Source organism: Argentina anserina, chromosome 6, assembly GCF_933775445.1.
Source record: "Argentina anserina chromosome 6, drPotAnse1.1, whole genome shotgun sequence".
NCBI classification, from domain to species: Eukaryota; Viridiplantae; Streptophyta; class Magnoliopsida; order Rosales; family Rosaceae; genus Argentina; species Argentina anserina.
In genome coordinates this window covers 27,134,524-27,160,609 of record NC_065877.1, presented here as the reverse complement: position 1 = coordinate 27,160,609, position 26,086 = coordinate 27,134,524, and the positions used below count along the sequence as shown (strand labels likewise).

The 26,086-nt window shown below is 37.3% G+C and overlaps 3 protein-coding genes across 3 annotated transcripts; 1 reads left to right on the top strand and 2 right to left on the bottom strand.

Annotated features, from left to right (window-relative positions):
• The first annotated feature begins 11,220 nt into the window (after positions 1-11,220).
• On the top strand, positions 11,221-13,712 carry LOC126797942 (exocyst complex component EXO70A1-like). Its single transcript, XM_050524715.1, has one exon. The coding sequence runs from the start codon at positions 11,383-11,385 to the stop codon at positions 13,216-13,218; it is 1,836 nt and encodes a 611-aa protein (XP_050380672.1). The 5' UTR covers positions 11,221-11,382; the 3' UTR covers positions 13,219-13,712.
• Positions 13,713-17,610: 3,898 nt separating this feature from the next.
• LOC126798766 (uncharacterized) lies at positions 17,611-20,524 on the bottom strand. Its single transcript, XM_050525817.1, has 5 exons — positions 20,254-20,524; positions 19,021-19,939; positions 18,720-18,815; positions 18,303-18,439; positions 17,611-18,138 (listed from the first exon to the last, which is right to left on the bottom strand). The coding sequence occupies exons 1-5, from the start codon at positions 20,436-20,438 to the stop codon at positions 17,964-17,966; spliced, it is 1,512 nt and encodes a 503-aa protein (XP_050381774.1). The 5' UTR covers positions 20,439-20,524; the 3' UTR covers positions 17,611-17,963.
• A 687-nt stretch (positions 20,525-21,211) lies between these two features.
• LOC126799108 (sm-like protein LSM1B) lies at positions 21,212-23,477 on the bottom strand. The gene is made up of 5 exons (XM_050526229.1): positions 23,017-23,477; positions 22,544-22,612; positions 22,350-22,465; positions 22,191-22,253; positions 21,212-21,509 (listed from the first exon to the last, which is right to left on the bottom strand). Exons 1-5 carry the CDS (start codon positions 23,075-23,077, stop codon positions 21,432-21,434), a joined length of 387 nt encoding a protein of 128 aa, XP_050382186.1. The 5' UTR covers positions 23,078-23,477; the 3' UTR covers positions 21,212-21,431.
• Positions 23,478-26,086: the final 2,609 nt, after the last annotated feature.

Genomic DNA, 26,086 nt, shown 5'->3' with positions numbered 1-26,086 from the left:
GAAACAAGTAGGAGTTCTTCATCAAGTTCAGAAAATGGTCAATTCTTCGTTGCGGAGAGGAGAGGAATGAGCAAGAGCAAATGACCAAGAGGTCACGAAAAAAGTATGAGCAAATCCAGAACAAGGTTCAACGGAAAGTGTTATCATTGTGGTCTTCCAGGCCACATGAAGAAAAATTGTAACAAATTGAAGCGAGAATTCAAAGAAGCGAGAGAAGACGCTACTCATCAACAAAAGGAGGACGCAAACTATGTTGCTGCTGCGGTGTCTCATGATGAGTGTGAATTCCTGTCACTTGGAGGTGAATGTCTAATAGTAGATAATCTTGGAGTTCAATGGATCGTTGATTCCGGAGCCTCGTTTCATGCCACCTCTCACGTAGAGTTCTTCACTACGTACAAAACAGGTGACTTTGGTAAAGTGAAGATGGGCAATGACAGCTACTCCAATATTGCTGGGATTGGAGATATTTACTTGCAGGCAGATGTGGGCTGTCAGTTATTGTTGAAAGATGTGAGACATGTTCCTGGTCTACGTCTCAATCTTATGTCAACTGGTGTACTTGATCGACAAGGCTTTCATCATCATGGTGGTGATGGAAAGTGGAAGCTTACCAAGGGATCTCTTGTAGTTGCTAGAGGAAAAATGTGTTGCACACTCTACAAGACCTATGGAAAGATATGCAAGAGTGAGCTGAATGCAGTCGAGGAATCTTTTCCAAGTTTGTGGCATAGACGGCTTGGCCATATGAGTGAGAAAGGACTACAATTGTTGGCAAAGAAGTCGCTAATTCCTGTTACCAAAGGCAACTCATTAGACTCTTATGATTATTGTTTATATGGCAAGCATAAGAAAATTAGTTTTTCAAAGACTTTCACTAGGAAAGAAAATATTCTAGATCTTGTACATTCAGATGTGTGTGGCCCGATGGAAGAAGAATAATTAGGTATGCATAAGTACTTTGTTACTTATATCGATGATGCTTCACGAAAGGTTTGGGTTTATTTGTTGAAATCCAAAGACCAGGTGTTCTAGACATTTATAATTTTCCACACTATGGTGGAAAGGGAGACTGGAAGAAAACTGAAGTGCCTTCGTAGTGATAATGGCGGAGAGTACATAGCGCATGAATTTAGAGATTATTGTGCAAAGCATGACATCAGACATGAGAAGATAGTTCCTGGCACCCCTCAACATAATGGCGTAGCAGAGTGGATGAACCGTACTATTATGAAGAAAGTCAGATGCATATTGAAGATGGCAAAATTATCAAAAGAATTTTGGGGAGAAGTTGTGAAGATTGCGTGCTACCTAATCAACAGAGCATCGTGTGTACCTTTGGAATTTAAGACTCCAAATGAAGTCTAGACCGGGTGAGATGCCTCATACTCACATTTGAGAGTATTTGGATGTAAAGCATTCACACTTGTATCCAAGGAGCAGAGGAAAAAGCTGGATGACAAGGCAACACCATGCATATTTGTCGGCTATGGTGAAGAAGAGTTTGGCTACCGGTTGTGGAATCCAAAGACTAAGAAATTCATAAGAAGCAGAGATGTGGTGTTTCATGAAGACCAATCTATTACAGATTTCAACAAAGAGGTACTACCAAATCCAACAACTGATAGTCGCATTTATGATTCACCATTGCAGCAGGAATACAACGTTGGGCTGCAAGGTGATAGAGTTGAAAATGTACCTGACATGGGAGATGCTGAAGTCGAAGATGAAGGGGAGTTTGATCAGGGGGAGCAACATGTGAATAATCAAGTAGCTGTTCGTAGAAGCACCAGGAGGCAAATTCCATCCACCAAGTATCCATCATCTCAATATATTTTGGTGACTAATGATGGAGATGATCCTTATGCAAATTACATCCTTTTGACCAATGACAGAGAGCCTAAAAGTTACAGGGAAGCAAAAATTCATCAAGACCATGACAAATGGAGGCTAGCCATGGAGTCTGAGATGGAGTCTTTACTAAAGAACGACACCTATGAGTTGGTGAAGCTTCCTAAAGGCCGAAAAGCACTCAAGAACAAGTGGGTGTTCAAGTTAAAGCGAGATGAGAATGAGAAACTGACAAAGTGCAAGGCTCGCTTAGTTGTCAAAGGATTCAGCCAGAAAGAAGGAATTGATTTTGATGAGATTTTCTCACCTGTTGTCAAGATGACTTCGATTAGAGTCATTTTGGGCATGGCTGCGAGCATGGATCTAGAGGTGGAGCAGATGGACGTGAAGACTGCATTTCTTCATGGTGATTTAGATGAAGAAATATATATGAAGCAACCAGAAGGCTTCGAAGTCAATGGAAAGGAGCATATGGTTTGCAAGTTGAAGAAAAGCATGTACGGATTGAAGCAAGCACCAAGACAATGGTATAAGAAGTTTGACTCTTTCCTGGTGAGTCATGGGTGCAAAAGAACGTCAGCAGATCCGTGTGTTTATATTCAACAACCCGATTGAGGTAATTTTATCATCTTACTACTTTATGTAGATGATATGTTAATTGTTGGCAAAGATACTGCTATGATTCAGCAGTTAAAGGCAGATTTATCAAAGTCCTTTGATATGAAGGATTTGGGACCAGCCAAGCAGATTTTGGGCATGGAGATTGCATGTGATCGTGGGAACAAGAAATTGTGGTTATTACAAGAAAAGTACATTGAGAAGGTACTAGAGCGTTTCCACATGGAGAAAGCAAAACCAGTTGCTACTCCACTTGCTAGTCACATGAAACTCAGCTCAAAACATCCATCATCTTGAATGCTTTTTCAGCGGGAGCGGGGGACCAATCATGGATACTGGAATAATGTGTCATGCATTTTGGATCTTTTAATCAAATTTGAATCATTCATCACAACTATTGAATTGGTTTTCATAATTTACCATATGAACAACAACTCACAACAATATATTCAAAGCACTTTGTTGTCTTGAATAAGTTCACACGACTAATAAAGAAGGTTACAAAATTTTTTTAGTTGTGGGGTAAAAAGGCACACAACCCATTTCAATTAATAGTCGGTTGCTAAAGGGCAACCACACAACAAATGTGGAAACTAGTTTTGTTGTATAATGAAAAACATACAACAGACTCGAAAACTTGCAACTTTAATTTAGTTGTGTGATTTCCAAACACACAATGAAACTGTCTTAAGTTTACATAGTATCAGTTGTCTGCCGAGCGCCTCTTTCGACCATCTTGCCGATGTCTCTCTTCACACAACAAATTCTATTAAAACCTTTGTTGTACAAGTTCCAAACACACAATGAAACTCAGGTTTATAGTTCGTTGTCTGATTTACAAAGATACAATAAACTCAATATGTCGCAAAACACGTTTGTTGTATGATAGAGGAGCTGTCGAGGAGCTGCGGAGAAGCTGCCGAGCATCACACAACGGTGATCCACAATTGTGTAATCGATATGCTATTTTCAATCACACAAGAGCTGAACATACAATGATTTTGTTGGCCATCAGACAACTAGAATTCACTGTTGTGTATCACTATTTTTGTAATATTGTATATACTGTGTTTTCAAGCTTTTGATAAAGTTGAGACCCAAAATGATGACTTTTATCCGGAAATTACCTACTAAATGACAGTCTTCTAACAACCAAACTGGACTTGGATTAGACGATTAGTCATTATGTTCAATTTCTACAAGTTGTTAACAAGAAGAGAATTTAACATGTTTCTACAAGAAAAAAAAAAGATTAGACCTTCGTTCAATCTATGTTTACAAGTTTCACCTAATTAAGGTTTCATATCGTTTTTGAATAAATTGTCTTTTTTTATATAAGATGAATAATGTCTTCTAATTCAATTATTCTAAAAAAATGGTGTTTCAGATCGTTAAGAACGTTATGGTACAAAGTTAACTATATTTGGCTTTGCATGTTGAAAATTGAAACTTTCTAAACATTGTTGTGAAGTTTAGAAAGCAACATTATCACTAGTCACTACGAGTCTACGACGGATTTGTATGTGAGTTCATGATGAACCCTAATTAAGATTTGGCTTTGCATCCATGTATAAAATAATAAATCGTCTTATTGTACGTACATTTGTCATGTGCTAACCATTTGAGAAAGGAAAAAACTTGCTTTCAAACTATTATGTACGCGTGCATCCAAACTCTCATTTATTTGCACATTTTGGGAATATAAAACATGATTTTAACCGTTCAAAAGTTTAGTTTATTACTAAAGATCATTTATGTAAAAGATCAACATAAACAAAAATTGTTTGCTTTGTCGATTGCATTAAACAAATGAACGGTTATGGTGAAAGTTAGTAGTCTCGTGATCAACCGTCAATTTATTTGATGCAATCGACTATGAAGACGATTTTTGTTTATGTTGATCTTTTACAGAAATGATCTTTAGTAATAAACTAAATTTTTAAACGGTTAAAATCATGTATTTATATTTCCAAAATGTATAAATAAATGAGAGTTTAGACACAACGTGCATACTAGTTTGTACGCAAGTTTTTTCCTTTGAGAAATTACACTTTTGTGCGGTGTAGAAGTTCTGGCCTCAGTTTTTGGTGGGTGGAACAACTTGAAAAGAAGAACTCGATCAAATTGAATTGGATTTCCGGACTACATATTTCAGGTGAATAACGCCCCATCCTTAGAAACCTGTGTGCAGTGTGCTAGCAAATCTGGCTTCTACTTGGAGAGAGAGAGAGAGAGAGAGATTTCTCCAGTTCGATCGAATCGGATGCATATGGTTTTTGTTAACATTATACCCAGAATGAGAAATGCTATTAGTTTGTTGTTCTTTATACGATTCGGGTCAACCCTTCTCTAGTTTAGAGACCATACAGCTGGTAAACAACAAAAACGTAAACAATATTAAACGTCATTACAGCTGGAGATAATGAAATGTGGATTATTATTATAGAAGCCTAAATATATTTAGGGTCCCTTTTCAAAAAACAAATTATATATATATATATATATAATACTTAGGGTCTCGTAATCTGACACACAACATTGCCAATTTGTCAGAGCATGAAACAAAAAACTGGCCCCAGATCAACAGTGTCCCATTAAAAACTATAAGCTACTATATAGTTTATGATCATTTGTGCCTTAAGTGACATTTACCAAAGCTAACACATTGAACCAGATGGATCGAATTACACTCTCTACTTCTGTTATATATAATCAACTTTGTAATTGATGAATGAATAACAAAACCTAGGCCAAGGGAAATATAAAAGAACAGTATAGGACATCAATCAACCTAATTCTAGCTAGTTTACTCACAAGTTCATAGAAATAACAAAATTAATAATCAAATCATGTTTATCACATATTCGGGGGTTTTAACCTTGCCCCTACGTAAAGAATTTAGCTACATAAAAACATAGAGAATTTAGCTACATAAAAACATAGAGGTTACTGTTTCAAAGAGAGAGAGAGAGAGCCACACCAAGAAGAAGTCCCCTTTTTTATTGAGTTACAAAGTTCATTCTCAAACTAGAGTTGTCTTTTTTTGTTTCCTTATATGATTTCTCTTGCATGCCTTATAAATTAACTCCATAATTTTCAATAAATCAGAATTATACTTCAAATGTCGTCAATTGGCTGTTTCAAGTGGTTCATGCCTTGAAATAAATCTTTTAGTCCATAAGTGATTCCCGGCTAGACTGACCTTCGATCACTCAATCACACATCCATGTAGGAAAATGATATTGATGCGATTCTAACGGCTCTGGAAGGACTAACTCATAATATTTTCCATCGATATTTGATTCATAATTTTCCACATTGTGAACTGTCCTGCACAGACATATTTTGTAATTTGACATGCATCTTTTCTCCCTAATCCTCTCCCTTGCTTCCGAAAACACCTAAAATAATAAGAGTGAGTCAAAATGATAATGTTTAAGAGAATAGCATAGAAAAGATGAGGAATTAAACAATGTATTCATAGCATGAAATGCTTCTATCAGATTCTTAATTATATTCAATTTTAAGAAATTGGAGGTGCATATAGAAAAAATTGAGTGTTGCTAACTTTATCGATGGATCATTATTACTCAATACTGTAATCAAATGTGTGTGGCCATGTTGCCCACACATATTTCCAATTAAAACATCTTCGATAGATTATGCATTGTGGAAAGAAAAATGAGAATTTGGAGAAAACAAAAAATACTTTTCACTCCAACAGTTTCACCATCATATTCTTCAAAATAGGAAAATAGATGAAAGAGAAAAATTGATTCTCCAAATTTACAGAATTTGGCAAATTTACATAATCAAATATTAAATGCTTACACTTTCTCCAACAACTCAAACTTAGATTACAACTACTAAAAAAATATGTAACAAGTCATCAATATTGAATTATGAAATATTTTATAGTTATCAAGGTTCTAAAACTCGCTACTCGGTAGTCAGTCGGCCGGCCGGTGAGTAGCGAGTAGAGGAGTACTCATATTCTAGTTTCTGGTTTTTTTATATTATTTTTAAAATATATAATCTAATATATAATGTCCACAATAATAAAAAAATAGTTCATAAAATATTACAATATTTAAGAGATAATAATGTCTAAAAAATAAAAACAACCATTAGTCCATTACAATAACATAAGTAATAAAAGCAAACCAAATTCAATTCTTGCAAACAATCCCAAGCATATGTAACTATGCCTCAAATTCTCCATATCCATCTTGTACTCCCTCCGAATCCGACTCAAAATCAAAACTCAAATCATCTATTTCCTCTTCATCATCGGATATAAAATCATCCTCATCAAGTTCCCTAATTTATTGGATTCTAAGACCTCTCCTAGGCTCTAAGCCATCATCCACTCCTGATTCCTCTCCAACCCTTTCACTAGGAAGATCCGAAACAACCCTAAAATCTTGTTTTTTTTTTCTGACTGATTTGACCGATTTGGACTCGAGTTGGCCGAGTTTGACCGAGTACTTGGCCGATTTTCTTCCCGCCGAGTTGAGGCACTGAGTTGGTCAAAATTGCCTCAGTAACCAGCCGAGTACCGAGTCCTCGCCGAGTACTCGGCCGAGTTGACCGAGTTTTAGAACATTGATAGTTATAATAAATAAGAAAATATATATTTAATTATTGTATTTTATAAAAAAAAAGTAAAATAAATATATTGTTGGAGTTGGAGCATAATTTTTTTTAGAGATTTTAAAATTTGTTTCTTTATTTTAGAAAAATATGGAGAAGCTGTTGGAAATGTTTTTAAATACTATATAATTCAGTCCAATTAGATGTACTTCCTATCGATCATTTGGACTCTTTATTAGTTTGTTGCTTATTTGATTAGCTTAATTGTCTGCCCACTATTTGATTATTATCTATATTTAATCAAATTCACACCTTAATTTGATGTATTGCATGATCGATTTCAGTTTTGTCGACCTAGGTAGCTAGCTCTAATGATCATTGTCAATTGCTTAATCAACAGAAATGAATCTGCAGACAAAAAGCAGTGGAACCTCAAAACATGCCTCTGCTATAGAGACAAAGACCGAGCAACGAAAGAACACACAGCTTGAAACACTCGTTCGTGCAACTATACAAATAGTTCTAGACTTCTAGATTGTTCTTGATTGTAGCCTCTGGGCTATAGCTATAGCAATGAGCTATCTGTATTTGATACAATTTAATACGCACACACGGTATGTGAAATTTTATTGAATACAAACACGTCAATTAAATATATAATTTTAAAATATATATGCTTAATTAAGAGAATAAAATTATATGTGTATGAATAATTATTCTGATATTTCTTAGCTTCTTAATACGTAGGGAAGTGGCAATGTTTGATTTGGCATAGAATTATTGGTTCTGACTAGACCTTATCACAGTAGAGTCTTAACTCTTAACCTTACACTAAATCACTCGGTTTCTCTCATTCATTTTCATCTTCTCTCTTGATTTTGCTCTCTTTAATCAAGAGTCGCGCCTCTAATCTCTGTTCACAGTCTTTTAGAGATGGATTTTTCTTTTGGGTTCCTCAAGTTTTTTATTTTTATTTTCTTCTAATATTTTTGGCTTTTGATTTCAATTTTTTTTATTTGATTTAGGGAGGTGTAGGATATTCGGGGATACAACTCCACCCAACCAAGCCTTCTTCCTCTCCCACCTCTCCCTCTCTGCCATCACCGCCGCCAACCCACCAAAGTCAAAATCCCCTCCAAGCTCTCCTTCAACTCCACCATCTCCGTCAACCCCCTAAAGCCCCCTCACCCTCAACCCCCACTGTCCCCTCGACCCCAACACTGGCGCCGGCTTCCGCTACGGCTCCATCGTTTGGTTCTGCATAGAGAGAATGTGTCTTAGTTATTATGTGTCTATGGAAGACACACGCATGTCCATTACATAGTTCGTGTGTCTGATTAATGTCCGAAAATAAGTTCGTGTGTCCGTGATGGTGGCATGTCCATGCTTCTTAGGCCATGAGCCACCAATCAATGTCATATACCATACTCTGCTTTATATTCTATGTTGAAAAGACAATACTGCAAGGAATATGCTTTCATATTAGTTTGATCTAGATTGTTACAGCCTAATTAACTAAAATACTAATTCATTGCTGTTAAGATGAATTTGTGCGTACGTGCAAGCATGCATGCACGTGAATGTCGGCCTATTTTGGCAATAGATTAGTTGACTACATTAACTTCGATCATCGGCTTGATTCTTGATGATTTGTTTAATTTTTGGTTAATGTGGCCAATAAAACACGATGATGATCACATATGAAGTTTTTTTTCTTTCTGATAACGTATACATTAGCTATGGAGAGAATTTAATTAATCTAGGCCACCCCAGCAAATCATGCTCGTCCTTCGCTGGCACATATGATATATAATCACAATGAATCATATATACGTCAACATATTTCTAGCTAGAATAATAATTGGGGAATTGGGCTTAAATTTCTTTGAAAAATAAGGTTTATAGAGACAATTGCATTTGAAGAACTTGATACGGTCAAAAAATTATTACGTACAAGCAGCACCACAACAGCCTCCGCTTCACGTACTTGCCGGGCTTACCGTCAAGTCCGGCTATATGCAAGGCAAACAATGCCTGTGAATAATCTATGCTTATAAGTTATAACTCGAGGGAGAAGAGACCACATTCTCCGGGGAGCAAGCGAATCCAGAACAGAGGGCTAGCATTACGATGTGCATGCAGAGAGCCAGAGACTATGGATTGGGAAGAAAAGCGACTCTGGTTGGAAGAAAGGGAGGGACGAGAAAATCGTACGTAACTACGTACAACTGTATGCTGAATTAGTACTATACTGCTTGCAAAGACTTTGTCTAGTACTATATATTCAATTCGTAGAAACCAATAGTTGATTAAGAAACCTAGTTATATATTAGTATTACATGTGATGTTGCGATCATCTGGCCGAAACAAGGGCTGCTTCTATAGATGGCAAATGAGGGCCAGGCGATCTGGAGACGTTGCATCACTTGCATACTGATGCATGAAAGTGCATATTCTTAATTATTCAATCTTGGTATTTTTAGATTGAGCTTACTTCGTTTGGAGGCAGTGATATGGTATCATAAGATTAACTAGGGTTAACCTGTTGCGAACTTGTGATGCATAATGGAATAAGCTCTTGAAGAAATCAATAATCTTATTCCTTGGGTAAAATATTTCTAACACAGTTACACACTTATACTACACAAAGAAATTGAAAGATCCACTTAATTTTAGTAGATCTTTCTCACATTTGAGTTTCTTCTATAAGTACATAAAAGAGAACCGATAGAAAAATTTCTGATTCGTTATCTTCTTTCATATAGTCCTGCTTATTGTAATTTGTAAATCCTTCCTTGCACGTATTAATTTAAAATCGCTATCATCTTATTAAAATGGGGGCGTTCAATTGATTCTCTGAATTCTGGTTTTTCTTATGAAGTTCAAAGGCATGTTTTTATTTGTGATTTTGTGGTAACCTGTTGAGAACTTGAGATATTAAGGTAGGAAAGACGTACAAGGACGAGTCTATAAGTTCGGCAGGTCGCGAAAGAGGATAAAATTAATTCATGATTCGTTTTCAAAACTTTGAATGAATGGTCAACATTCAAACTCAATTAAGTCTTGAAGAAAATATGATTCATTCACCAATCCTTCACTCATTTTCGTCTTATGTTTAAGTATAATATAACCTCATTTTCTCCATATCAACGTCTTATCATAACATTGTCGTGTTGGCGTTACCAAACAAACAAGAACCAAAAGTCTTATATATAGGTTTTACTTACTCGAGCATATAGCTAGGTTCGTGATAAAGAATAGTACAACTGTACAAGCAAACTACTCTAGTGCCACGTTAATAGCTCACAGCAGTCTATTCTAAACTTCAAATCAGTTGGTTCTTTGATAATAAGTATATCTGTTAAGAAATAGACTAGATCGGCAATTAACTAAACTTTAGCACACATTGGAAATCAAGTACATGAGCCGCCAGTGCCTTGATATGATTAGCAAGGAGTCCCATTCCACTTGAATTTTGGTGATGTTGCTATATATGGCGACTATGAATAAGACCGTCTTTAGGAGTATAGGCACATTTGTGATTCCGAGTCAACTGACACCAGTAAGGATATGGTAACCATTTCATTGTCTGTTGATAACGAACCCCCCCAGTACCATTACAAATGTGGTTTAGATCTCACAAATCTGCTCTACATAGTGCACAAGAAGAATCGATATATAATATACGGCATTGTAACGTCCTATGGCTCAGTACTTGCACAACGAATATAGACTCGAATCATACTAAAAATCTTACATACTTGAATAATTTATCGCTTGACATGTACAATTTATCGCTTGTCATGTATAAAGTATTGTCGGTAAAAAATTATATTAATAGTTTAATACAGTCATTTCACACACAGATGTCAAAACATGGAATTATTCCTAAAAAGAGCATAAAAGTAAAACTAGAAGTTGAGGTAATTTTCGTTGTCATCCAATAAGTAATTAATCAACATATTCCTACTCCACTTGTGGGCTTCAACTGCTGCAGCGTACGTCGTTGTTCTTTTAACCGTACGTATCTCATCTGAAGCTTTGACTAAAAGTCAACAGCAACTCCTCCCCCCATTTTTCCTCCTGATTTCTAGCAGTCCTCTATAACCGCCGCAACCCCCAGAACCGAAATCAAAAACAAATAAAAACAAAACAAAGAAAAGTAATCCCCGAAGAGTGAAGCCCAGCTCCTGCCTTTGACGACTAATCTTTATTTCTTTTTCCCCTCAAATTCCAATTCTTCTCGTATATCAATCACCACCCCCACCAAAACCAAAAGTCAAGCCCTCTAGCTTAAGCTCAGCTCAGCCTCCTCCTCCGATGGAGCCCTCATCTCCGTCCTCCCCGCCGGAGAGGATCATTCTCCGCTGGGACTCCACCGCCTCCGAGGACGCCCGCGACCGCATGATATTCGAAGGCCACCGCGACGAGGTCGATCGCTACTTGCACGCCGTCGATGAAATCCAACGCTCCATGTCCTCCGCCTCCCTCGCCGAGGACGCCCAGGGCAAGCTCTCCTCCGCCATCCAGATCGCCATGGCCAGACTCGAAGACGAGTTCCGCAACATCCTCCTCAACCACACCGCCCCCATCGAGCCCGACTCCCTCACCGCCGCCGATCCCTCCTCCTCCAACAACGACCACAGCGCCGAGTTCGACGTCGACGACTTCTCCGCCGCCGACGACGGCTCCTCCACTCCCATGGCGTCGGCGGAGGAGCTCCTCCGCCGCGGCGATTCGTCCAACACCTCCAGCTACCGCTCCACCAGCAGCATCCGCGAGCTCGATCTCATCCCCTCCGACGCCGTCGTCGACCTTCGCAACATCGCCGAGCGGATGATCGCCGCCGGGTACCTGAGGGAGTGCATCCAGGTCTACGGCAGCGTGAGGAAGTCGGCGGTGGACTCGAGCTTCCGGCGGCTGAAGATTGAAAAGCTGAGCATCGGCGACGTGCAGCGGCTGCAGTGGGAGGAGCTCGAGGCCAAGATCCGGCGGTGGATACGCGCCGCCAAGGCCTGCATCAGGATCGTCTTCGCCAGCGAGAAGAAGCTGTGCGAGGAAATCTTCCAGGGCATCGGCACCGCCATCGACGACGCCTGCTTCATGGAGACCGTCAAGGGCCCCGCCATTCAGCTCTTCAACTTCGCCGAGGCCATCAGCATCAGCCGCCGCTCGCCGGAGAAGCTCTTCAAGATTCTTGACTTGCACGACGCCCTGCTTGACTTGATTCCCGACATTGACTCTGTTTTCGAGTCCAAGTCTTCGGAGTCGATTAGGATTCAGGCGGCGGAGATATTGTCGAGGCTGGCGGAGGCGGCGAGGGGGATACTGTCGGAGTTCGAAAACGCCGTGCTTCGTGAGCCGTCGAGGGTGCCGGTACCGGGTGGTACAGTTCACCCACTGACTCGGTATGTGATGAATTATATAGCTTTGATTTCGGATTATAAGCAGACTTTGAATGAGCTTATTGTGTCGAAACCCTCCACCGGGTCACGGTACTCCGGCGACCCCACCACGCCGGATATGGAGTTTGCTGAGTTGGAGGGGAAGACGCCGCTGGCTTTGCATTTGATTTGGATCATTGTGATTCTGCAATTTAATTTGGATGGCAAGTCTAAGCACTATAAGGATACTTCCATTGCTCATTTGTTTATGATGAACAATGTTCATTACATTGTTCAGAAGATCAAAGGGTCCCCCGAACTTAGGGAAATGATCGGGGATGATTACTTGAGGAAGATGACCGGGAAGTTCCGGCAGGCAGCCACTAGTTACCAGAGAGCTACTTGGGTGAAGGTGTTGTATTGTTTGCGAGATGAGGGGTTACATGTGAGTGGGAGTTTCTCTTCTGGGGTTTCAAAGAGTGCTTTGAGAGAGAGGTTCAAGTCTTTTAATGCCATCTTCGAGGAGGTGCATAGGACGCAAGCTACTTGGTTGGTGCCTGATTCCCAGCTTCGGGAGGAGTTGCGAATATCTATCTCGGAGAAGTTGATCCCTGCTTATAGGTCCTTCCTAGGCCGGTTCAGGAGCCATATAGAGAGTGGGAAGCATCCAGAAAACTACATCAAGTATTCGGTCGAGGATTTGGAAACTGCTGTCCTGGATTTCTTTGAAGGATACTCTGTGTCCCAGCATTTGAGGAGGAGATCAAATTGATAATGTGATTAGTGCAAGTAAGTTTTGCAAGTTTAGAAGCATAGGATACATTCTTTGAATTTTTTGTGGAGTGTTTGGGTGATAGGGGGCTGGTCAATCTGATATCTGAGCTTCATTGAGCTTTGAATTTACATTAAAAGTCATATGTAGTTCAATGTTCTGTTGATTTGGAGGTACTCGATCACATTCTTTATGAAGATGACAGTGCTAGCTCTCTGCGGAGTGGCCAAGGATCCAAGCCCGAATGCTTCTACGCTGTAAGCATGCCATTTATTATTACTAGCGCATCTTAGATTTTGCTTCATTTTGTTCATATTGGAATCATGGTTTGTGTGTGCTCTTTGTTTCACTTATTTTAATATTAAGAAGCAGTTTCTTGTAATAGCTCCAGGGGACTTGTATACTGTCATCATAATATTTAACCTTTGATAAGGCAAATTTGGAAATCGGAATCTTACATAACTCTTTGACTATATAGCAATGCCCAACATACAGTCTTCTATTGTGATTTACAGACCCTGTTGTTACTTTATCTGGTAATAGAGAGATGCTATTATGGAAACTCTTGTTACTTTATCTGATTTTCACCACTATATGTAGAAGAAATGTCGATCAAGTTCTCAATACTTCTCATCAACTACCACAAATATCGATGTCCCCTCTCTAGCTGGTCTTATCAACATCTTTGCTTTTAAGTACAGGCTTCTAGCCTATGCGTACTATGCCGGTCAGATTTCAACCAAAAAAAGTTTCTACCTGAAATTCGTGCTTTCTTATCGATGTCTTATTAAGTATGCATTTTACTCCATGTGTTTGTCATTATTTTGAAAATGCACCATTTCAAGGTGGTCATGCCTCTCTTTTCAGTTATGGATTTGAAACGAAAATTGTAAATATTTCTTCTTCTTCTTAATTTGGCACTGCTCCAGTTCAAACTACGCAATTATATAAAATAGAAAACAATAGACTTGAAGACACAGCATATCAACAAAATCAGCTGAAACAATATGACAATGGTAGAACCCACAGTTAAAATCTGAGATTAACCTTATTATGAGGGAAACACAATGCTGTTACGAAAACATTACTCATCCATCTCTTTTTAATGACAGAAATGGAATTATTGTCATAGTAGCCTTCGACAAGTTAAATTTATCTGAACTAGTAATCAAGTAATCATGCAAACAAAGCTTCACGTATTCTCAAGTGAAGTGGTATGATCGATTAAAGCCACATATTCGTGTAATAGCAGATTAGCTGGAATTTGGACACGCTAAAAAATATTTGCCCATATTCTCATGTGCATAATCAAAGCCTCATATTTTCCCTTCCTCATTACTAATACTACCTGTTAACGTCTCTAGCTTTCATGTGGTACGGACATCGATCCATATAGAAGAAAGCGAAGATGTTTTTGTGAGGATTAAACTAAGTTTGATCGTCCCTGTAAAACTCTTGGTTTTGCATCTACAGAGGAATTAGCAAAAGAGATTTAAAAGAATGGCAGAACGAAAGTGCCAAAAAGAAGAAGCTAGGTTATTTGCAAATAACCTACACGAAGTCGCTGATCGAATCATTAATTTTTGAAAGATGACAGAACTTAGTGAGAGGATGAGGAATGATGACTCGTGGAACCTGGGGTTTCACCGGTCAGCTGGTTGAATTAAGTGATAGTGCCCAGCATAGAGGCAAAAACTGAAACAGATCGATGAGAAAGAGATACAACACACCAGAAGAAAGGGAGGTGAGTCAGATGGCCCATGCTTCGCTAACAGAAGAACGATCTAACTTGGTTCATTAGTCCAATGCAAGTTAAGAATCCGTTCGAACTTACAGTTGAATGAGTAACCTCATTACTAGATTAAGCCTTATCCTACTGCCTGCGGGAATTTTTACCCTTCGTTTGAGTGCGTAGTCGTCTTTCCCTAAACTTAGTTAAGATATCTACAATATTCCTATAGATAAAAATGAAATTCAGTAATTAAGATGATATGGACTGGTTAGTAGAATACATACTGTAGATGGTATGGAAAGCTAAGAATTGATGAGGCTGATTAGATATCCCAGCTGATTGAAAAGAAATAAGAACTCATAACTAAATCGCGTAATTGATATGTTGATGATGAAGACAATATCAGGTAATATATCGCGTTTATTTTTGCAAATAATGCTAAATGGGATCCTAAATCCTATTAGATACATTCATTCATGCTAATCCTTTCATGTATAAACAAGGGTTTGAGTTGCATTATGTATTAATTATCATCATGACATCATCAACAAGGTGTCAACAAGGGTTTGAGTAGTGTACTTATGAGCTGTTTGCTAGTTTGCATTCTTGCTTCAGAATTTAGAATATCTGGTTATGATCAAATCGATCATTTATAATGTACTCGAGCACGGTGCAGTTGGAGATTGCAAAAGAGACAACTATGAAGTAATTCTGTATTTTCTTTTTTCGTTTTCTACTTACGTATACCCTTTACGATGTCTTGTTAATTTGTAGAAACTAATTTGTTGGATTATTTTTAATTGCATGAAATGAAGGCTTTCTTCAAAGCATGGAAGTGATGGAACGCGTCATTTCTACAAAAAGGGGTACCAAGACTCGTAATACCAGGAGAGAAAATATTCTTTCTTCAACCTACCAAATTCTTAGGTCTTAAAAACTAAAGCTGTATTTATCAAGCTATACAAACACATTATAATCAACTAGAACATAAAACCAGGATTAGAGAAATATACTTGCAGCATTGACAGAGATAGCCATTGAGAATGCTCTTCTATAACTCTCTTAACAAGCACTCGTAAACTGTATGCTTTTTTTGTAGTGAGCACAAGGACCATAAAGTTATGTATATATAGTGATTCAATTAGTGTTTTTCCCATCAAAGAGTCCTAATTGAATCATAGTTTGTTTCCTTATTGAACATGAGAATCACATCAGAAATCTAATTAGATTCTTAGTGAATATCTTGTTTATATGATTACAAGATATTGTTGGAAATACATTCATAATTCAACTCCAATTTCTTAAATATTATTTTATCAATTACTTAATTCTCAAGTCATGTAATTTGTATATAAGTCCATTTAATTCTTTCAAGTCCTTCCAACTTTATTCAGGCCGATGTAAGAAATCAAAGAACGGTTGTAACTGGAGGAGTTTCTCCGGTTAATGATATAAGCAATCTAGATATTCAAAGCAAGAGTACATTAACTATACACTAAAGATGAGTTCAAATTTTTCATGATCATTAAAGTGTATTTGATGGTTGAAAACATGGCAGAAGTTTTCAATGCATTATAGATTTTCTACGTTGTTAATTTCTCCCGTCTAGTCCAGATAGATGGAAAGAGTGCAAACGTTTGGTTATCCATTCGAGTTAATTAACCTCATTGTGAGTAAATAAGAAGTGGGTGGCCTAGGTGCCCCTCGGTGGATTAAATATGACTGCTTAAGCTATATAAGAATCGTAAATCAATATGTTCACAATGTCACCCTGATTATTTTTCCGCTATTTCTAGTTAAGTACTTATAGTTTGAAGTGATTATCTAGATAAAATTTAATCCATTATATATAAAGAAAATGATTGACTTTAGCTTCTTCTTTTTCTTAATAGTTTTGGAACCCATTAGGAGGCTAACCCCACGCTCAGTTTTATTTATTAAAAAAAAAATTTAAACCAAGTGGGAACTAGACCAAAACTTTGCGGGAGAAAAAGAGAAATAATACAAAATCTTAAAGAAAAAAAAAACAGAAAGTATATCATCCTACTATGAAACCCGATAATACGGAAATATCAATTAATCAACTTGTAAGAACTTAACGAGTAAGGGACTATCATACCAGGCAAAAGTGTCGTTAGTGAGGCATAAATTAGCAATTATGTCAGTGACTGCATTTTCTTCTCTAAAGATATTACTACAATGAAAGGACATCAGACGGCCTTTAGATAGACAGTTGTGTCACCGAACTCTCAAGTTCTACATATGAGAGAAACTTTAGCTACACTATTGGTTCAGCTTATTAGATTTGCAGATGATAGGTCTTGGACACTTAACAATTTTTTGATATATGTCAAAAGGCTTTCAAGCAAGTCAAGTTAAAATGATGTAATTAATTTCGTCCAATATTGCATATTCATATGGAACTACTAAATCTACTAATCCTCTGAAAAGTTCAACTCGATTTCCTCAATACAATCAGTTATATCAAACCTGCCTACAAACAAAATGAAGAGTGCGATCGTGCATCGTTGATCCATCTTTTAAATGGCAAAAGACCGAACTATTATTATGGTTGGTCATTTTCTCATTGCCATGTAATCTTCGTGCGCACAGTTATCATACAAGGAAGCCTCATATTCTCACAGAAGCAGCATGCAGACTTCCACATAATATACTGAAAGTCACATTAAATGAATAGGATTCATGGCAAAGTCGTCAGTGTTTTCTCAAGCCGTCTCATGGGAACTAATAGCAAGAGAACACAGCAAATACTCATTGTTGCATCTTTCACTAGTTGTAAGTGAACAATTTGATAAACAGGTAGACAGACACACAAGGGTACGAAGCATCATCATCATCGAATTAACAAGACAATTCTGATTAGAGAACTAACTAATGATATAAGCTCAGATTTTATCTGTCACTTTTACTGCTCCTCTGAATGCTACGTGTGTAATGAGGGAGCAGAAGATCGTCTAGAAATGCCAAACAGTCCAAATGTACTACTACAACTTTACTCTATCTTGTCCTCTTCCTCATCACCGTTTGTTGATCCATTGCTGGCTTGAATCACTCTAGCTTCTGGTGTACTATGGGCATCCTTAGAAGGCAGTAGAGATGGTTTTATAAGGGTCAAAGTAGTTTCATCCCTGTCAAACTCTTCATTTGCATCTCCAGAGTAAGCATATCTGTGAAAAAAAAAAAAAACAGAACACAAAGAAAGTTGCAAATGAATAACATCCAAAAGAAAGAATTGAGTTTTCATACATGTAAATGCCGATTTAGAACATTCAAAGAATAATCTCCGTAAAAGAGAGGATGAAAATATTTAACCATTGCAGCCAGGCTTTACCTTGTTGAATTCTGGGATGGTGCCCAAAGAGCACAGATTACACATAGGAGAGAGAATGACAAAACTTGCCAGAAGGCAGGGACAATCCATGCATTCTGCCACTGCTCATTGTAAACATCATTTGATTTGTAGTATAGCTGCAAGGAGAAAGTAAGAACAATTTAAGAGAAGGACCAGTTCATCCACTAATTAATGTTTAAGACAGAAATGAGATTTTGACAAAAATCTATAAGATTTCGTTTGAAACAAAAAAAAAACGATGAGCTTTTGACACTGATATTATATCTATAAGGATCTTCCACAAAATGTAGTACATCTTTATTATTTAGTATAGCACAGAAGTTATTCTGAGGATGCTTTTACACAACCAAATCCCAAGTACTCGCATATTCTTATGTATGTAATTTTCTAGGTTACCTCATAGCATATCCAGCCCACAGATACTATAACAGTTACTGCCAAAGCGTTGGTGAACTTCCTGTATATATCCACTTTAACCATCATCCGCCTAGCCTGTCATGTCACAAAGCAAGTAATATATATCAGCTAGAGATTTGTTATATGCAAAATCTACTGAGAGAAGTGAGGCAGTACACCGATCCCAAACACATGCATGAAACTCACAAGGATAAGCATGCACTAGTAATACAAACACAATATTAAAATTGAAAATATATGAGATATAATGATATTATATCCCCAAATGAAAATAATGTACCTGAAGCTTATTTAAAGTTGCAGAGAGAGAAGTAAATATCCAAAGAATGAAGAAAGCATCCAAAATTGCCACAGGAAGAACCAAGAACAACCTTGCCTTTCCAGAAAGATCACTAACTGCACCAACATTTTCTACTATCTCAAGAACCTCAGTTGCCAAGAAAAATGTTAATCCAAGAGAAATCACTTTTGAAGTAAGCCCACCAAGGGATGGCCTTACAACCCCATAGCCCATGGAAACCATGAGAAGTATTAAACGCGCTACTGTTCGTTTAACTGCACCAAATGAAATTGCCCATACAGTGATGCCAGTTGGCCTGACCCCAGTCTCGTTAAATTCAGCATACTCGAAATACCATAAAGCCATCTCAAGCATACCTAGTGTTATCACTAGTGTGATGCAATTCTGCAATGGAAGAACTTCTCTCCAAAATCTTGCATACTGCGAGAACCAAAAGATCCCAAGTATGACAAATGCAAGGGACATAAACCCATAAAAAAGCATAAATGGTGCCATTCGACCAGGCAAGTACCCAGTAGGGTTTTTCCATACAGTATTCCCCTCAACCACCAAATCCTTCAACTTCAAATCACAATGTATGAAATACAAATTATACATCCCAGTCTTACGAATCGGTATGAACTTGGATGGCAATGTGGCAACTTCCTCATCTACGTCAAAAGAAATGCCAAACACTTGAGGCCAACCTGGGTTCTCAGTAGACGGGCGGTAAATGATATCGCCTTCAGTACACACACCGAGCTTTGCAAGATCCCCGGTGCAACATACTGCTCTTTGACCTCCATATGCTGAGCCCCCAATGTTCTCTCTATCTTCCACCTCAAAAACAATGGCATGAACCGACCAAGAGCTGAAATTAGCCGATTCTTTGCTTCTCCGAAATGTAACTTTATCAAAGCTGGTCCCAAATCACACAATACATAATCAGATAACATGAACTAACATGGACTCACATTCAGTTTCCTATCAAAGCTCAATACTTTACTAACAAATAAGTTCAATGCTCTTGGTTTCATCACAATTCACAAACAGGGTTCAAGTTACCATTCCAATAATTGAAACAATTAGATTCAAGTTCCATAAAGTTCTAAACTTTACAATTATGTCCAAATTTCCACAATTGGGCAGCAGATCTTAGGCTACTAAAAGTAAAACCCACAATAATAACCATATAAAGCAGAGATTTTGGAGTTGAGAAATGACTGTAATTACCGGATGAAAGAGTTGTCATTGGCGGCATCGTCGGCGGGGGCAGAAGAGTAAATTCCCTCGCTGCCGCCGTGGACGACAAAGGCGTTGCCTTTCGAGACGAATCTGTCTCCGGCGTAGTGGTGGATGGAGGCTTCCACACTCAAAAAGCAGAGCAGCAGCAAAAGAACAAGAGCAGAGTACCACATTTCAGCCCAAATCTAAAGACACAGGAACAAGAAGCTTCTGGGTCTGTCACTAACTAAACTCACTCAATCTGATCTGTTGTTGCAGCTAGTCTTGTCCCTAATAAGAGTGTCAAATCTCTCATCTTAGGACTGCTACAGAACTGATGTTTAATTTTGGGCTGGGATTAAAAATCTGGTGCGACACATTTGTATAGAGGTGTTTGTGTGTGAGTGAGATTGAAGCCCTTGAAAGTTTTGATATTGCATTATGTGTTGGATGATTGGTCAATCTTTAAAACAAGAAAGGTCGAAGTGTCTATAGCTTTTGTTTCACTTGCTTTGGCTTCTACGATTTTGTCACGATTTCAATGCCGTCGGTGATTATTTATTGTAAAATTGACCAAAAAATATAACACTGAAAAAGAAAAGGACTATTGCCTGGACAGTAACATTTTGCAACTGCTCTAACCATTTTTTTTTCCAGTTCCAAGACATTTTTCCTATATGAGGCCCGAAGGCAAACAGCGGAGACAACCCCCCAATGCTCCACGGTGGTACACCGTTTGCATACCGAAGCGAAGGGACCAGTCTCAAAACCGGACATCAGGATATCCCCACAACTGAAAGTAATACCTCAAACATGGAACTAATCCCTAACGGGAACCATGTGAAATGGTTCCAACCCGGAATTTCACAAATTCCGGGTGCCCTGCCCTAACCACCTTTGTATCAATGCATTGATGTTTTTTTTATGGGCACTAAAAAGCGGGAATGGGCACAATTGGGAGTTCTAAAGCAAAGAAAGAGTTGGATACTTATATTTCATTCGGACAAATAATACACAGAACTAGAACATTTGTTCGTGAAAGTTCTAAGTTTCAAAGATTTAAACATCTACCATCTAACAACACTAGACAGCCATGTGGGGAAGATGAGAGCAAAACACAACCGCTATAATATTTGCGGATGGACAAGTCAATAAACTCCATGGACTTGGGTACCGCGTAGATTCATTCAGTCCATGTCAAGAAACTCCATTCTTTTTCTCATGGTGCCTTTGAGCTCAGAAGCTTCTCTTTCTGCTTTCTGTGCCTGCCCAAATTCACAACTATATTCATAAGTACAGGATATCAATGTAACCATATGGTATGTCAAACAACTGACTGGAATTCAAATTAAACAAACCACGAGTGAATAGCACTGTGCATGATACCAGGAAAGCTATGTAAATTTCCAGGTTGAAACCATTATCATCAATATAATCAATAACAATTAACAAGGGACATGAGGTAGGTTGCAAGGTTTTACAGCTACAACCAATAATAAGGGTAACATCTGTTTGGCTGGCATCCAAGATATCTTACAGTACGGAAACAGCTGTGTTTACACACAAATACGTATATCCCATTTTGGCATTTCTAGTTTTTGCGCATACGAATATGGAATTAAGGAATTAACGCAGCAGGCTCTTTGAACAGAGGTAATTGCAGTTAGTGACAGTAAATGTGCATAATTTCTGATACATAATAGATCATCTTCAAGTTGGACCATATATCTACTAAGTTTATTTGGTTAATATTATTCTAATAAGCTTTAACCTAATAATATGAAACCAAGCTTTTCAAAATCAAGAAGCCCGAAGCTCTATAGTATATCCTCTAAAACAACATCCACAAACTACAACTCAGCAACTTGGCGAAATGAAATTCCAGACAGTTTTATGTGGCAAAATTAAAATAAGTAAGAAAGTTCATGTCAACAGGTAACCCTTACCCTTTTAATTTCTGCAGGTGAAACACGTGTCATATGCGGTGGAAGTTCCTCCCTCTCCGAGTCCTATAAACATCAAATACAAATCATAAACATAGACAAGAGTACGGATATGTTGAGATAAACTTTTCACATGCCAAACCAACAATGGAGTTATCATACCAGTTCACCAATTAGAACGACATTCTCCCCACGGATTATATAAAGTCCCAAAGGGAGGTCACAATAAAGTTCACCAACAATGACCCTCTCACACGCACCCTCCAGAACAGCATTGGCTGCAAAATAGAAATAATAATCATTTCCATTCCAGTAAACATACATTACGTTCCCAAACAAAAGAAGAGATAACTCACCAAATTGATCAAAAGATCGAAGTATTCCTAAAAGCTTCCGACCATCTCGGAGCAGCACAAGAAGTTTCTCTGCAGCACAAATAATAACATAAGTTCACACAAACTTTTCTGTAAGAATGCAGTTGCTTGGCCCACAACGCATAATTCAAAGGTCAACCTAAGTAGATCATACAATATTTCTATACTCCAGAATCTATTTCATTAACAAAACAACTATTCTAGAGCATGCAACTACTTCAGCCAATAACACATGGAAGATTTGTAATCAGAGAAACAAATCAAATCCATTCATCTGTAATCAGTCTAAAGTTAACAAAAAACTACAAATATTCAAATGCCAACCTATGAACAACACATTTTACATTCAGAACAAAACCCTTGTAATATAATCTAATAAAACTATGATCTTGAATTAAAAAAAAAATCATAACCCCAGAAATACAGAATCATCAAAAGAGGGTGAGAGAGCATACTGTCAAGATAGCTGGCAAGAGAGGTAGAGAGGTAAACATCTTCTGGGCCAGCCCAAGACATTGCTTCTTCTTCTTCTTCTTAGCTTAAAAGACTTGAAAATTTTCGGTTCTTCAAAACTCACCGAAAAATTAACCAAAACAATCGATAATTGCATTGGCAGAGCAGTTTTCTCTCTTATAACCAAACCAAGAACCCTAAAAATACACCGAGTATAATGAACTGAGCAATAAAACCCAACTTTTTCCGATCAGTGAAACCAAGAATCCGAGTAAGAACAAAGAATTGGTGCTTCTCTTCCGGATTGATGGGATTGATGATAAAAGAAAGACTCAGATCCAATCGCTCAAGAAGAAATGTTAGAAACGAAGAATGATTAACAGGGAAGGATTGGAGGTTTAAAGTCTGCAGAGTAACATGGTGGAAGGGAAGTGGAGTAAGATGTAGAAGAATTGGAGAAGAAGAAGACCAAGTGTGTGTGTTGCAACTTGCAAGTACTTGAATTTGTTTCATGTTTGGCAACTGTCAGCATTTTCTTTTCTTTTTATTTTTTTTCAATATCAGATTAACAGCTCAAAATTGAGATCCTTCTCAAAAAAGAAAAATATATATTATGTTTAGAGTTGAGCTCACGACATCTTATCAAATGCGACGTACCACCAAACTTATAATATTAAACACACCTATCAATAGACCTGTAATTACATTTTACTATTTATTATATATAAAAATCTGAGTCGATCACTAATAAACACATTATTATCGAACTTACCATATTTTACCAACATGCGACGTACCACCGATTATATATTAGGCAGAGAGAGACGTAGTAAAATAGTTTATATTCTTTAAAATAGAATGTGAAATGTAAATGTGTACATGATTGAAATATTTTTTGATACACTCTACTAACTTTTTAATACACATTTTCTAATAATGTATGTCTATTTTAGTCGTTTAACTTATCTATATATCTGATTTGAGTCAAAAACAAAATATGAGTGTATATTAAGAGGGTAATTGAGTGTATATAAAATTTATTTTCAAAATTATGAAATTATCTTCCACAACTGTACATGTCATATCACACTCATATATGTAATAGTGAGCAGGTTTTGTGAGTTTTGTATGCCTATCTGATTATGATGGATTGATGATTGATCTGGCTAGGACAAACACACTAAGACATCTTTTCACATGCACATACGAATTGCTTGACAAATTCGTGCAGTCTTTAATTTGATTGCATGACTATTTGTATTCTTAGTTCTTAGGAAATAAGCACCACATGTGTATGTGTTTCATAAGCACTGCCGCACTGGATAGGGAGGGCCTTTGGTTTTTCACCAAAGCACACCTCGTCTCTATCTTTAGCAATACGTCCTTCACTTTAGCTGCATTTCATCTGTTATAGTTTGTTCACTTTGTTGCACCCTATTTGTTTTCGGTCTGTCGACTCAAAATAACAAAATGGATCAACCATGGCTCACATGTGCATTGGCCATAAAGCTTAGGAGAACTGGAGAAGTACCAAGAGTGAGTCCCTTAATTATATGCCGTGCTCGTCCTGGTTTTCCATTGTTCATGTTTATCTATGTTTGAAACAATGGTATTTTAGACAAGAGATGAAAGCCCTACCAGTTTGGAAACATTATAAATCTCTCATGGTCGGCAAGAATTGAGCCAATATCTAGTGCCGCAATATGAGAGCAGTTAGATCCCGCTAGTCCACAGTATTCCACTTTGAGAGCCTAAAAATACTTTTCACAGTATCCTCTGAGGCCTCGACTCATGATGATCCAGACCTTATGGAACTTGACAATATCACCACAGTATCAAAAGGATCCTGCATGATCCCAGTACCTTTATCCACCAGTGAGAGATTTATGAATGTTGGTGCTCAAATTTAGGTGGAGCTTCCACTGAAGCAAGTGTTTTGTCATCCTCGTCAACCTTCACGAGAAGGTTGTCCATAGCTACTTCCTTCCTTGTTCTATTAAGTGCTTATAGTTCACTGATTTGTTATTCATTCTTAGATACTTTCTTTATTTGACAACATTTATATATTGTTCTTAAAGAATCATGGGGTATTTTAATATACACCCAAAATTGTACACCTTTTTAAAGTAAACCCACATTTAATACTATGGATTACCTATTATTTAGGTTAAATTTAAAAGAAAAAATATATTATTTGGGTTGAACAAAAAAAACCTAATCTTGTTCAGAATTACTAAACTTGCCACTATCCTAATCAAAATTTGTTTTTCATTAACATGTACTTAATTGGAGAATCTAGTATTGATTTCAATCTCATCCTTGATTGAAGGAACTGAAATCAATACCCGGATAATATGAAGTTATGCAATCTCTATATATATATATATTTTAAAAACATGATATCCATATCGAAGAAGATTATCAATATCAATAGCTCCAACTTTAATCATACAATGCAGTTGTTTTAGTTTCTAATATAAGTGAATTGCAAATAAGGGGTTAGTGGGTGGTGACATATCTATTTGTTCATTGAGGCACGGTTGATGATATGTTTTTCTGAGTTCTATTCGATATGTAAGTTTGATGTTTCTATACTTAGTTGGACAATATGTATGTGTGTTTGATTCGAATCAATTGGAACTTGTGCGCTAGATATGCACGCATTTTTCCTTCTATTCAATAAGTACTTGTGATTCTACTAAATAGGTAAATTTTCACTTTGTTCTTCTCACTAGGTGGTAGGATTGATAGCTTTTATTTTTGTTGTTTGGGTATAAATGTATAATAAGTTTTTTGATTCTATTAGATAGGTATAAGTGGGTGGAGGTTTTGTTCTGTTGAGTAGTTACTAAATTTTGCTTTTATTATAGGTAAACATCTTTTGAGTCTGTTTAGTAGGATCCTTTATGTAGATTTTTGTTGATTATATTGAGTAGTACTTTGCTTCTATTTTTTGGTTCATACCTTTCAGTTATATTAAGTAGAAGTTATTTTGTGGGATTGTTTCGATTTAAATTGTATAGGTAGTTTAGTTCTTTATCTTAATTTTTTTTTATGACCAAAACTAAGCAC

Coding starts and splice junctions, on each gene's coding strand:
- LOC126797942 (XM_050524715.1), top strand. CDS start 11,383: ATGGAGCCCTCATCTCCGTCCTCCCCGCCGGAGAGGATCATTCTCCGC.
- LOC126798766 (XM_050525817.1), bottom strand. CDS start 20,438: ATGTGGTACTCTGCTCTTGTTCTTTTGCTGCTGCTCTGCTTTTTGAGT. Junction 19,940..20,253: donor AATGACAACTCTTTCATCCG/GTAATTACAGTC, acceptor ATTTGGGACCAG/CTTTGATAAAGTTACATTTC. Junction 18,816..19,020: donor CAACTTTAAATAAGCTTCAG/GTACATTATTTT, acceptor GTGACATGACAG/GCTAGGCGGATGATGGTTAA.
- LOC126799108 (XM_050526229.1), bottom strand. CDS start 23,077: ATGTCTTGGGCTGGCCCAGAAGATGTTTACCTCTCTACCTCTCTTGCC. Junction 22,466..22,543: donor TCGATCTTTTGATCAATTTG/GTGAGTTATCTC, acceptor TCTATTTTGCAG/CCAATGCTGTTCTGGAGGGT. Junction 22,254..22,349: donor TCGTTCTAATTGGTGAACTG/GTATGATAACTC, acceptor TGATGTTTATAG/GACTCGGAGAGGGAGGAACT.